The sequence below is a fragment of the Macrobrachium nipponense genome, chromosome 4 (assembly GCF_015104395.2).
Source record: "Macrobrachium nipponense isolate FS-2020 chromosome 4, ASM1510439v2, whole genome shotgun sequence".
Lineage (NCBI taxonomy): Eukaryota > Metazoa > Arthropoda > Malacostraca > Decapoda > Palaemonidae > Macrobrachium > Macrobrachium nipponense.
The window spans coordinates 63,899,802-63,914,912 of record NC_061100.1 but is presented as its reverse complement, the minus strand read 5'-3'; the positions used below and the strand labels follow the sequence as shown (position 1 = coordinate 63,914,912).

General features: G+C 34.8%; 1 protein-coding gene across 5 annotated transcripts in view; it reads left to right on the top strand.

Annotated features, from left to right (window-relative positions):
* The window catches only part of LOC135210937 (nephrin-like), an 845,298-nt gene that overhangs the window by 179,422 nt on the left and 650,765 nt on the right, over positions 1 to 15,111 (top strand). For 4 of the 5 annotated variants that reach the window (XM_064243910.1, XM_064243911.1, XM_064243909.1 and 1 more), the window contains one exon: positions 4,228 to 4,357. The exons of the other annotated variant lie outside the window; for it this stretch is intronic. In XM_064243910.1, the coding sequence (XP_064099980.1) occupies positions 4,228 to 4,357 (130 nt within the window). The remainder of the gene's footprint in view (positions 1 to 4,227; positions 4,358 to 15,111) is intronic. 5 annotated transcript variants of the gene reach the window in all.

The window sequence follows — 15,111 nt, the reverse complement described above, 5'->3', positions numbered from 1 at the left end:
AACTTGGACTTCAGGGGCATCAGCAATGTCACTATTCATCTTAGTGACCTCAAATAGCTGTCTTTTTTGGTTGTTTTTGCATCACCCCTTCCCACCTCTTTTCATCCCCTCACTCCCTATTGGGGCTGAACTTGGACTTGAAGGGCATCAGGAGTGTCATTATTAATCTCAGTGACATCATAAACTATGGATTAGATGCTAATATCTGTCATTTTCAGTTATTTTTATTTTCACCCCTTTCCAACCCCCTTCCCAAAAGATTATACAATCAAAAGAAAATGAAAAACGGGACTTGGAAGAAAAAACCCTAGTAAATATCAAGCAAAACCCCAAACTATTGTACTCCTATGCGAAAAAGATGAATGAAAGAAGAATAGAAATAGGCCCTCTAAGAATTGAAGGGAGATTAACGAATGAAAAAAAGGAAATATGCAACATATTGGCAGAATGATATAAGGGAGAATTCACCCCTAGAATTGATAATGAAGATAATGATATAGAAGTAAGGGATCTAAATAGTGAATATTTAGCAGACATAGATATTAATGAAGCTGATATTGTGCAGGGTATTAATGAAATTAAAAATGGAGCTGCAGCAGGGCTTGATGGTGCCCCTGCTATTTTGTTAAAGAAAGTAGTTCATTCTATCGCAAAGCCACTTGCAATATTATTAAGACAAAGTGTAGATACAGGCAAGATTTATGATGAGCACAAATTAGCATATATTACCCCTACTTTCAAAAGTGGATCAAGACTAGAGGCAAGTAATTATAGGCCTGTGAGTCTAACATCACATATTATGAGTGTATGAAAGGGTAATGAAGAAAAATATTATGAAACATTTAATAAAAAATAATTTGTTTAATATAGGACAACATTGTTTCGTACCTGGAAAAAGTACACAAACCCAACTGTCAGTCCACCGTGAGAACATGTACAAAAATATGAAAAGCGGAAATGAAACAGATGTGGTTTATATTGACTTTGCAAAAGCTTTTGACAAGGTAAATCATAATATATTAGCGAAGAAAATTAGAAAACATAATATAGTGGATAAAGTAGGAAGATGGTTAAAAGAATTTTTACACAACAGAAAACAGATAGTTATTGCAAACGATGAGAAATCGGATGAAACTAAGGTAATATCCGGTGTGCCACAAGGTACGGCGTTAGCTGCAATAGTGTTTGTTATTATGATTGCAGACATAGACAGTAATGTTAAGGATTCGGTAGTGAGTAGTTTCCCCGATGACACAAGAATAAGTAGAGAAATTACTTATGATGAAGATAGGAATGCGCTACAAAGAGACCTTAACAAAGTATATGATTGGGCAGAGGTAAATAGGATGGTATTTAACTCTGATAAATTTGAATCAATAAATTATGGAGACAGAGAAGGAAAGCTATATGCATATAGGGGACCTAATAATGAGACAATCACAAATAAGGAAGCAGTTAAAGACCTTGGTGTGATCATAAATAGGAACATGTTATGCAATGATCAAATAGCAATTCTATTGGCAAAATGTAAAGCAAAAATGGGAATGTTGTTACAGCACTTCAAAACAAGAAAAGCTGAACACATGATTATGCTTTATAAAACATATGTTCGTAGTCCACTTGAATATTGCAATATGATATGGTACCCACACTATCAAAAGGATATTGCACAAATAGAGTGTACAAAGGTCCTTTACTGCTAGAATAGAAGAAGTTAAGGATCTTGACTACTGGGAAAGACTACAATCCTTAAAAATATATAGTCTAGAAAGGAGAAGAGAACGCTACATGATAATTGCCAAAAACATCATGGGGCTAAAAATATCAGAAAGAGCAAGCAGAGGTAGATTAATAATGCCCAAAACTATACCAGGAAAAATAAGGAAAGCACACAGGGCATTAATCCACTACGCACCAGCATCGATAATGCAGCGTCTATTCAATGCGTTGCCAGCTCATCTGAGGAATATATCAGGAGTGAGCGTAGATGTGTTTAAGAATAAGCTCGACAAATATCTAAGCTGCATCCCAGACCATCCAAGATTGGAAGATGCAAAATATACCAGAAGATGTACTAGCAACTCTCTGGTAGACATTAGAGGTGCCTCACACTGAGGGACCTGGGGCAACCCGAACAAGATGTAAAGTCTGTAAGGTAAGGTCCCCCTTTTGGTGCCAGTGATGTCTTACCCCCCCCCCCCCCCCCCTCTGTTCTTCCCCCAATGCTAAGTTATATGTATACCAAGTTTGGTTGAAATTGCCCAATGCATGTGAAAGTGTATGTGGCACGAATGCACACACACACGTACATTCATTTATATTAATATATATATATATATATATATATATATATATATATATATATATATACATATATTTTATATAATATATATAATATAGATATATAATATATCTACTAGATGTTAAGTTTACACTTCATCAGGTATAACTTGCACCCAGAGAGAATTATAGTTAAGAAGTATTTCGTTCATTGCGTGATTCGAACCGTTGCCTGGTTAAGAAACAGCAATAGACAGTGACTCTGACCAGTTATCTATCAAAAAAGGTACTTGTTGATATTAACTCTGCTGTACATGTCTGTAGAATTCAGGTCTGTGCTTAGAATCAATGGTAACCAGTGTACGCCATGAGAGCTAATAGGTAAGTTTGTGTGACACCTGGCTAATTATATTGTTGGTTTTTTTACTTGCTCATGCGTGACTTTTTTCTTATTCACAATTATTAAGTCACAAAAATGGTTTAAAATTATGCTCACTGTACCTCATCCCCGTAGGGGGCTAGTGCCGTCAGTGCACCTCACGTGGTGCACTGTAGCCATTACTTAAGGTTTTTTGCAGCGTCCCTTCGGCCGCTTTTATTCCTTTTACTGTAGTTCCTTTCATATTTCTTCCAGCTTACTTTCCAACTTCTAACAAAACAGTGACTTTGACCAACTCTCTAAGAGATAACTTCCTACATGACAGTAAGTTTGGGATACATGGCTAATAATAAATAATTTTTTATGCATTCGTAAATAGTCACAAATATCATACAATGCCCAGTTCACGTACACACAACTGTTATTATAATTGACAAGTGCCTCTCCCTCTGACAAGAATCGAACTGTTGTGTGTTTATATGTACAATGCATCATGGACGATATTGCTTCAACAATATTCTTCGCATTGTCAGTCATATATTGTATCTCAAATGAGAATAAAGTCGTGGGAAGTAATTGATTTCTACTTCCCACTGAACATGAATTTATTGGATAAGGTGGATGGTATTAGTGTTCGTCAGTGATTACAAAAGCATACAAACTTTACTGATATAACTGAATTATCTGTCACACTGTAAACTTTGAAAATCTTTACTATGCTTAATATTGGTTACTCTAGATTTTCTATTTTTTATGCATATCACCGTTGGGTTTTATAACTAGAGAATTGTGTTGAACTGCAGTTATCCTAGAAAACTAAGTTTAGCCAGTTCATTATAAAACGATTGTAGATTTGTCACCTTTTTTCAAAGTTTCGTCATAAAATTATGTAAAAATATCGAAATACCTTCAGTGCGAGGATTTATGATCTTAATCAGTTTCTAGAAACCTGACTGCCATCTTTTGAGTTCATTATTTTTATCTTTATACATTATTGAATTCGGGGATAAGGAAGAAAATACGAATGCAACCTATGTAATTTCAGATTATAATATTGTTTCGGAAATGATGAGGTAATTCTATTTTTCCCTATCACGAAAAGTTTTATCATTGTATCATACATTCTGCTGATTATTAAGGCTGATAAAGCCAACTGGTCAAGTTATTGAAATCGTGCATTTTAGTAGTAATAAACATGCAATCTTATATTAGTGAATTTACTTTACCCCTTCTTAGGTCACGACGAAGTGGTGATAATTGTTATATTATAGTTTGTCCAAAGTACGTATATCAAGAGAGTTATTTGTAGAAACATTTGGGCCATGGGCACTGAAATCAAGTATCAGTCACTCTCATCATGTTCAAGTTTGAGTGCTAGTTATGTTCAAAAAGATCAAGAGCTTTCGCTCGAAAGGTTGAAGGAAAAACTTATGTAGTTTACAGAACGCACTAAAATTTTCGTGATGAATAACCCGGTTTCATCTGCTATATCCAGTTAAAAGACCAAAATTATCATTATAACAGTCATTAGATATCTGAGTTATAACCAGTTTTCCACATCATTTCAGACATCGTAGAAGAGGTTGAAGGAGTGTCAGGCCAAGCAGCAAGAATTCCATGCAATATGACAGTGTTATCAGGAGATACCGTGTACTTGGTTCTTTGGTTTAAGGAGGGATTGACAACTCCTATATACAGGTAAATAAAAACTTTTTTCTAGAAAGGTTTTAAGAGGCATTAAATTGCCAAGAATAAAGTTAGAAATTACATTACCGTGATTCATATACAGGCATTGAGCTACAAATGTCCTTCAATAGCAAGTTGGATATTAAAGGACATGCGTAGCTTAATGCTTATCATATAGTATATAGATATATATTATTATATATATAGATATATATCATAGTATATATAGATATAAGTTATATGATATAGAATATATATATATATAAATATATAGTATATCTATATATATAGCTATATTTATTATAATAGTATATATCATATATATAGTATATGATATCTATATATATAACGTTAATTATATATCTATATACATATATATTATAAATATATAATATATATATATAATATATATATATACTATATATAAAGTTTATATATAAGATATATATATAATATATGTTATATATATAATATAGATATATATATATATATACCTATATATATATATATAGTATATATATATATATAGTATATGTCCTTTAATAGCAAGTTGGAATTAAAGGCCATTCGCGTAGCTTAGTGCTTATAAATAATATATCTCTATATTATATATATGTCCTTTAATACAAGTTGGATATTAAGGACATTCGTAGCTTCGTTGCTTATAATCTATTATATATATATATATATATATGTATATATATAATATATCTATATATCTATCTAGATCTATATATTATATATATAAGACTAAAGTTAACAATCACACCCATATATATATTATGTATATATATATATCATATAGATATATATATATATTCTATTATTTATTCTATACATATATTATATATATATATATATATATATATAATATACATATACATATATATATATATATATATATATATATATATATAATATAATATATATCTCTATAATACATTATATGATAATATATATATATAATAGATATATATGGACATATATATATAATATATATATAATATAATATATATATATCTATTTACATTATATATATATAATATATATAAATTATATATATATATGTAATTAAATATATATATATATATATATATAGTAATATATAAGAATAGAGTTTATTAAATCAGACCCATATATTTATATATATATAATATATATATATATATATAATTATATTATATTTATATATATATTATATATATTATAATATTATATATAAGAATAAATTATATAAATATATGTTAGCAATCATATCACATTACCGTGATTCATATACAGGCGCTGAGCTACAAATGTCCTTTAATAGCAAGTTGGATATTAAAGGACATTCGTAGCTTAATGCTTATAATATATATATATATATATATATATATATATATATATATATATATATATATATATATATATATATATATATAAGGGATTCCAGGTGAAGATATATAAAAGCATACAGCAGGGTCCACAAAACACATCAAATAGGCCAAAGTTTATTCACATGATACGTTTCGCACATGTTCTATGTGCATCTTCAGTCTGTAAAAATAACATAAGAATTGTTAACTTTACATAAAATAAAATAAAAATAAAGTTAAGAAAGAAAAAAAAATATTGTTTCTTATAAAAATTAATATAACTTAAAAGGATTACAGTAAAAAAGACCCAGTTCTCACCAAACCACTCAAAGGAGAAGGAGTAGAACGAATGACCAAGATTTCACTCCAACCTATGACTTCAGTTATGCTAGATAAAGAGGAGAAGCGGAAACGTTAGAGTTTAAAGAAGGAACAAGCCGTTTGATGTATAAAGACTCAAGGGTTGTTAGGTAATCACTATGGCTTGTACCACCAATAATGGAGAAATGCTTTTTATTAACTTCGATTTTACATATAGAAGCATGGTTTTTTATATTGGAAAATTCTGGTTTACTCAGTTTCTGGCCCTTTCTAAAACTGTATCCCATATGGCTACAATATCTCATCTGCAGCAACCTCCGGCAAGATCCAACATAAATACCGGGACATCCCTAGCACTTGAATTTATAAATAATGTTAGATCTCATGAAGGTCTGCAGTTTATCCTTGTAGTTAAAGAATACGCCAATCTTGAGTGGATTGATTGGAATCAATTGAATCTTAAGGCATCCAAATTCTTGTTCAATTATTTGTTTAAGGTTCGTTGAAAACTTGCTGTCCGACATAAACGGAATTGTGGCAAATATATTTTTCTTTGGGACATTATAAGAGGGTGTCGGATTAAAGAAGTATTGTGACAGTAGTCTGTTAATTACGTTAAAAACCAAATTTTTAGGATATGAATTCTGTGAGAAAAAATTGACTAAAAACAAAATCTCATTATGAAACAGAGACCAACTCGAAGAATATCGAAGGGCCCCATAAAGTAAAGTATAAATGGAGTTTAATTTAAAATTCTTAAAACATGAACTATAGTAGTTGTTAGCGAGTCCTGTGTATGTTTTTTCCGATACACAGATGTAGTAAAATCACCATTGTCTCTGCTACATTGATATCTAGAAAAGGTAGACAATAATTGTTTTCTTTTTCCATGGTGAACCTTATATTTCCATGTTGACTATTGATATGATCCAGAAACATCTCACCTTGCCCAGATTCCTTGAATAGTACAAATGTGTCATCAACATATCGTCTATAATAGATAGGCTTACATATATCTAGACAACTAGTTAAAAAGTTGTTTTCTAAAAAAGACATAAAAATATTGGCGAACACAGGCCCCAATGGGGAGCCCATGGCAACACCATCGACCTGCGAAAAGAGTTGGCCATTAAAAACAAACATAGAGTCTTGCACAGTAAGCTCAAGAAACGTCTTAAAAAGTTGTCTATTAAAACCATTAAAAACTACATGATCGTCATGAAAAATCTTGTCTAAAATAATGTTGATAGTTTCATTTAGAGGCACGTTTGTGAAGAGAGATTCTACATCAAAGCTTGCCATGTGTAGATCACCATCTTGTAAAACTATTTTTTTCTGAAACTCATATCCATTTTTAAGTGAGAAATCATTGTAAGCAAATTCACCGAGTATTGAGACCAGGTATTTCGATATTGTATAAGAAGGGCTGTTATAGGCTGCCATAATGGGTCTAGTAGGAACTCCTTCCTTATGTATCTTAGGGAGTCCATATAAAATACTAAAAGAGGAGCCTGTCACAAATAGTTTCTGATATGTAGTTTCATCTAAAATACCTTCATTTTTTAATTTTCTCAAAAATCTATTAATTTTGTCTTCTCTTTTGTAAATGTCCAAGAAGTTTGGTTCTCCATGTGATCGAAATTTAGTGTTGTCAGCAAGAATGATATTAACCTTATCAATATAGTCTTGTTTATTTAGTATTACCACACCTTTTCCTTTATCTGGTTTACAAATAACCAAACTATCCCGTTTGCCTAGTTTCTGTAAGATACTCAAATCCTCTTTCTTGAAGAACGGGGTCCAAGACACTTTTAACTTGGTATAAGTCTTCTGTAAGAGAAACGATAACTTTTGTTGCAAACCACTTAAATCATTGACTAAATTTAAACCCTTGAGTCTCTGAAAAAGCATTTCGAAAGGAAAATAGAAGTCTGCATACTTAGGTCTATAGGATGGCAAACAAAAATCCAAGCCAAACGAGAGCAAGAACTCCTCTCTCTTGGAGAGAACATAGTCAGACAAATTAAAAATACAGTAATTTCGGTCATTAAAATTGGGAGTAACAACACCTAGGGCTTTTGGTTTCTATTGATGACGTAATTGTACAGAGGAGATATGATTATTTACAAATTCACAAAAAAGTTTTTGGTACAGAAAACGGTCAATAGTGGATAAATATTGAAATAGTTGTTCTCGTGGCTGGCAAACAATCGTATGAGTACTTTCAATAAACTTTTGCTTCGTCTCAATCTCCTTCTTAAGTAGCTCGTCTAGGGCGTTTCTGTAAAATTTAGTGCGATATAAAGATGTCTTGTAGAGCCTGAATCTGACGAACTTAGGGTGTACTCCATTTAGAAGACAATACTGCAAGAAGTCCAAATCACATCTGGCTTTTTCCTCCTTTAAGGTCAATTTCTCCAACTTCCTCGAAGTGGTCAGGGTCGCTGGAGGATAACGGTGTCGAAGGAGCTGGGAAAAGTGTTGAATAGGGCGAAGTCTCAGCCTGAATGCGAAGAGAAAGACGAAAAGCAGCCGATGCAACATCTCAGACGTATCCACGGATTCCAGGCGAAGATATATAAAAGCATACAGCAGGGTTCACAAAACACATCAAATAGGCCAAAGTTTATTCACATGATACGTTTCGCACATGTTCTATGTGCATCTTCAGTCTGTAAAAATAACATAAGAATTGTTAAAATTTACATAAAATAAAATAAAAATAAAGTTAAGAAAGAAAAAAAAATATTGTTACTTATAAAAATTAATATACCTTAAAAGGATTACAGTAAAAAAGACCCAGTTCTCACCAAACCACTCAAAGGAGAAGGAGAAGAACGAATGACCAAGATTTCACTCCAACCTATGACTTCAGTTATGCTAGATAAAGAGGAGAAGCGGAAACGTTAGAGTTCAAAGAAGGGACAAGCCGTTTGATGTATAAAGACTCAAGGGTTGTTAGGTAATCACTATGGCTTGTACCACCAATAATGGAGAAATGCTTTTTATTAACTTCGATTTTACATATAGAAGCATGGTTTTTTTATATTGGAAAATTCTGGTTTACTCAGTTTCTGGCCCGTTCTAAAAGTAACAATATTTTTTTTTCTTTCTTAACTTTATTTTTATTTTATTTTATGTAAAGTTAACAATTCTTATGTTATTTTTACAGACTGAAGATGCACATAGAACATGTGCGAAACGTATCATGTGAATAAACTTTGGCCTATTTGATGTGTTTTGTGGACCCTGCTGTATGCTTTTATATATATATATATATATATATATATATATATATATATATATATATATATATATATATATATCTATATATATATATATATAGCATTAAGCTACGAATGTCCTTTAATATCCAACTTGCTATTAAAGGACATTTGTAGCTCAGCGCCTGTATATGAATCACGGTAATGTGATTTCTAACGTTATTCATATGATATATATTATATATATATATATATATATATAATTATATATAATACTAATATATATTATATATAATATATATATATTAATATACTATAATAATTATATATATATATATATCTATATATAATATATATATATATATATGTGTGTGTGTGTGTGTGTGTGTGTGTGTGTGATTTCTAACTTTATTTATATATATATATATATATATATATATATATATATATATATATATATATATATATATATATATATATGTATATATATATATATATATATATATATATCATTCGAGCTACAAATGTCCTTTAATATCTAATTCGCTCTACCTCGGAATTGATATATTCTCATATATGTACCGAAGGGGAATTTTTTAGTTGATAATAATTTCGTCCAGGATCAAACCACCGTCCAGAGAACGGGAACGAAATCAGAACGGCCAGTGACGTTATCAAGTCAGCCAACAGAGAGGCTATAAGTTTATATCAATTCTGACCATTACAAATCACCGTCGAACTCAGTATTTTCGTAATTAGAATCGATATGAAACCCCCTCAACCTTGTTAGCTGATTCGAACGTTTGACCAACGTAGCCTTGTTATGAATAATTATCACATCACTGTGATTCATATAAATCATTCGAGCTACAAATGTCCTTTAATATCTAATTCGCTCTACCTCGGAATTGATATATTTTCATATATGTACCGAGGGGGAATTTTTTAGTTGATAATAATTTTGTTCCCTCATGGGATCGAACCACCGTCTAGTGGACGGGAACGAAATCAGAATGGCCAGTGACGTTATCGAGTCGGCCAACAGAGAGTCTATAAGTTTGTATCGATTTTGACCATTACAAATCACCGTCGAACTCAGTGTTTTCGTAATTAGAATTGATATGAAACCCCCTCAACCATGTTAGCCGGTTCGAACATTTGACCCACGTAGCCTTGTTATGAATAATTATCACATCACCGTGATTCATATAAATCATTCGAGCTACAAATGTCCTTTAATATCTGATTTGCTCTACCTCGGAATGATATATTTTCATATATGTACCGAAGGGGAATCTTTTAGTTGATAATAATTTTGTCCCCTCATGGGATCGAACCACCGTCCATTGGACAGGAACAAAATCAGAATGGCCAGTGACGTTATCGAGTTGGCCAACAGAAAGGCTATAAGTTTATATCGATTCTGACCATTACAAATCACCGTCGAACTCAGTGTTTTCATAATTAGAATTGATATGAAACCCCTCAACCATGTTAGCCGATTCGAACATTTGACCAACGTAGCCTTGTTATGAATAATTATCACATCACCGTGATTCATATAAATCAATCGAGCACAAATGTCCTTTAATATCTAATTCGCTCTACCTCGGAATTGATATATTTTCATATATGTACCGAAGGGGAATTTTTTAGTTGATAAAAATTTTGTCCCCCTCATGGGATTGAACCATCGTCCAGTGGACAGGAACGAAATCAGAACGGCCAGTGACGTTATCGAGTCGGCCAACAGAGAGTCTATAAGTTTATATCGATTCTGACCATTACAAATCACTGTCGAACTCGGTGTTTTTGTAATTAGAATCAATATGAAACCCCCTCAACCATGTTAGCCAATTCGAACGTTTGACCAACGTAGCCTTGTTATGAATAATTATCACATCACTGTGATTCATATAAATCATTCGAGCTACAAATGTCCTTTAATATCTAATTTGCTCTACCTCGGAATTGATATATTTTCATATATGTACCGAAGGGGAATATTTTAGTTGATAATAATTTCGTCCCCTCATGGGATCGAACCACCGTCCAGTGGATGGGAATAAAATCAGAACGGCCAGTGACGTTATCGGATCGGCCAACAGAGAGTCTATAAGTTTATATCGATTCTGACCATTACAAATCACAGTCGAACTCGGTGTTTTCATAATTAGAATTGATATGAAACCCCCTCAACCATGTTAGCCGATTCAAACGTTTGACCAATGTAGCCTTGTTTTGAATAATTATCACAATACCGTGATTCATATAAATCATTCAAGCTACAAATGTCCTTTAATATCTAATTCGCTCTACCTCGGAATTGATATATTTTCATATATGTACATATATTAAAGTATGTTGTGTTATGCTGAAGATTACGGTGTTTTTCAAGCCCTCAGATTGGAGAGGAGTCTCTGAGGAAAAAATCTTACAACCTGGAATGAGGCCCAGGCAGAACAGGTCAGGCAAGAAAGAGCACGAGAGCAGACCAGAAATAGCTCACTCTCACAGAAGCAGAGAGAAAAGCTCAGGAGGAACAATGCAATTATGAACTTGCAATAGAGCGACTACACCATGAAAATGCTATAGCTGTAGTCCAGTGCAGAGTAGCACAGCCTGCTACAAATACTTCCCATGCTGTATTCCAAGGGATGAGCTCGCTTATTCAGCCTTGGATAGACAGAAAGTCAGAGGCTTGGCTGGATCACATTGAGAGAGTCTTTGAGAATTTCTTCCACACACACTGTTGGAGATTTCCCTTACCCTGAACAAGCATGTAAAGGGAAAAGTTTTATTGCACTCGGAGCTCTGACCTCTGCTGAGCAAGATCTTGCCGCAGTGAGATGAGCTATCTCTAAAGACTCTGAAATAACTCCAGTGAAATAGTGACAGTGCTGGAGCAGTCTCCCCAAAGAGGTAGGACAGTCGTATAATGTGTGGATATGTTATAAAGCTAAGAATTTCAATGGATGGATGGAGTCTCTTCCTTGGAAGACTTGAGCTGAAGTCATTAAATGCATCATGTTAGAAGACTTCTACTACTGGGCCCCCAGCACCCTTGGAACTTATTTGTAAGGCACCCTGTGACTGTTGACAAATGTTGATGACTAGCAGACGAATGGGAAACCCACCACGAACAACTGAGCTCATACAACAAAAAGATGTCACCCTAAGAATGGCTTTCCTTTGAAGGTGCTTATTTGTCACTCAAGTAAAGAGATTGGCCACAAAGCTGACCAGCATCCCAGCAAGCATAAGAATAGCCACAAGTCTTCCCCGAGTAGCTCTGGCAAGACTACTCTTGCCTGGAGCACACATGCTGTTCCAGGCCCTCAAGCTCATCCTGCTACTGCTCTTAGTGGAGCAGGACTAAGACAGGATTTCAGCCATTCAATCTGTAGAGATTGCAACCAGCAAGGGCACACATCAGCTCGGTATGTGTTGTCTGAAGCGTGGAACACAAGACAAGGTTCAAACAACTACAGATGCCAATGTTTTGCCAGTTACCACATCATCCCTTGGCCCTCCTGCAGAAGGCCCTATCTACGTGGCACCTCCCGACAGCCACTCCCATGCATGCCAAGTTCCAGCTTTCAAAGATACTGGCCCACAGATCTTCATCATATGAGAAGACTGAATTCCCTATGGGGCTGAACTGACCCCCACAAGCTCGTAACCATCGAAAGTATCAATGGTGTACAGTCTATTCTTCCCACACTTTGTTTGAGGATAACGAGACCTCATACATCCAGAACCTACACATTGGCTGTTGCCAAATCTCTCCCGAGAGGTTATGACCTCATGCTGGGACAGGATTTCTTGACCCCAACAACCTCAAGACATACTATGATGTCTAGCTGTCAACTGTCTTCATCAGATATTGCCAATACTTGAAGATATACCCCAGTTTCCCTGCCAGTGTCAGGTTCTGTCCTTTTCAGACATTAAGCACTTCAATAAACTAACCACCGTGCCTGGCCCTGCCTTATTACCAGTGCCACCACACAGTGCCAATCTCCCCCCCTGGAGATCTTACATGTGACACAAACCAGTGACACTTGCATGCCCTTGGCAGTGCTACACTCTGTCCATCCCAGATGTTGAGACAAACTCCAAGTTGCATTATAAGCATGGCCCTGCCCAGATGACATCACCAGTGCTAAATCAATTCCTGTGTTGGTATCAGAACTTAAGCACCCAGTGGATTTCCATACAGGAGATCGCAATCTGGGCCCCCTCTCTGTGTCCGGTTTGGCTCTGCTACCAGTGCCTGATAGAGAGCTAACCCAAAGTTGAGTAAGATCATTTCCGGATTCTCGTGACCTCAGTGGACGCTCACCCCTTGACGTGGCCTCGCAACCTGTGTCTGAGTTGGTCATCATAACCTGCGAGCTTTCCATGCCAGCAGTGCTCCCTTCCTCACCATCTCTGCTTTTAGAAGCAAAAGTCCTGATGGGGCTCTCTTCCATACCCAGCTGGTTGCAAAGCTTAAGAGTTTGTGACGGCAGTTGATAGATCCTCATAACTCCGACCCTGCTCCAGTTCTCTATGGTGCCATCAAAACATCAAGCCAGGAGAGTCCTAAGGAAGAAAGGTAAGTGGCATAGGATGCCCAGGTTGCCTATGAGAGCCACCAAGTTCTCATGTCACTGGTGCCAACCTGGCACTGTGCCTCCCACTGTATCCAAGTAATTTGGCACTGGAATCCAGAGTCGGATACCAAGTCACTCCCTTTTCTCTAGTTCTTTACGAGACACAAATCATTTCCTTTTTTGTCATATAACATTGTAAACATTGTTCTATTTTTACAGATCATCAGTAAAACTTGCATTGTATGACCCATAGTAGTCCTCCTCTAACTTTGTGTCACATTGTTCACTCTTCTTGAGTGCCATGTAGAGGGCCAGCTGCAAGATGACCTGGCACTGCTACTGCTAATACTGAGATTCCTATATGGCCTAGCATGATATGAGATACCTGAAGAATCAGGTTTTCACATTTACCAGTGATTGGTGAATATTGCAGAGATAGCGATCAAGACACTCATTTCATGTCCCCTTTATATCTCATAAGAACCACCCATCCCATTTTCTTAGATAAACTTTTTACATTTCACGTTTTGTGAATGCTGCATTAGGCTCATGTTTATTTGTCAAGTGGTGACACATGATCACACAGACCATGGTATTCTGTATGAGTCAACCGCAAACATACTGTATTTGTAAGTGGGTTTGTATTGAACAAGTCATAATTAGCTAAGATGTACATAAAATTTGTGCATATAAATCACATCTGCTTTAAAATTTTAGGGTAATTCAATTGCATGAGATGGACATGTAATTTACTTTAGTCTAGCATTAACCTAGAACTTGCATGCAGAGACATGCATTTGTTTAGCTTAAATGTGGAATGGTAGACCCAGGTCTGAGAGGCCCGATGTGTTTTTCAAATTTTTTAGTTTAGCAATTTGTAGATGCTAGGTAACCCTGTCCTTCCCAATAGCTTCCTAGGGTTGGATGTTGGTGCTAAGTATGTGTGTGTCGTTTTCCATCTCTCCCTCTCATTCAAGTTAGAACACACGAAAGTTGCGTTCAGGTCTGTGAGACCCAGGTCTACTGTTTGTAGTCCTATTGCTCTCATCAGTTCACACCCAACCTGACATCTGTGAGAATGGAAATCTGGAAATAATTGAGTATTAAACAGCACCAAAGGTGGTGTAGACACACTTGATCAAATACACTCAATGTATTCAACTAGCAGAAAAACAAAGCGATGGCCCAGCGCTCTATTTTATGGCATTATTAACACTGCCATCATCAATGCCTTTGTGATATACTCTAAGGTTAGTGCAAAACGTGGC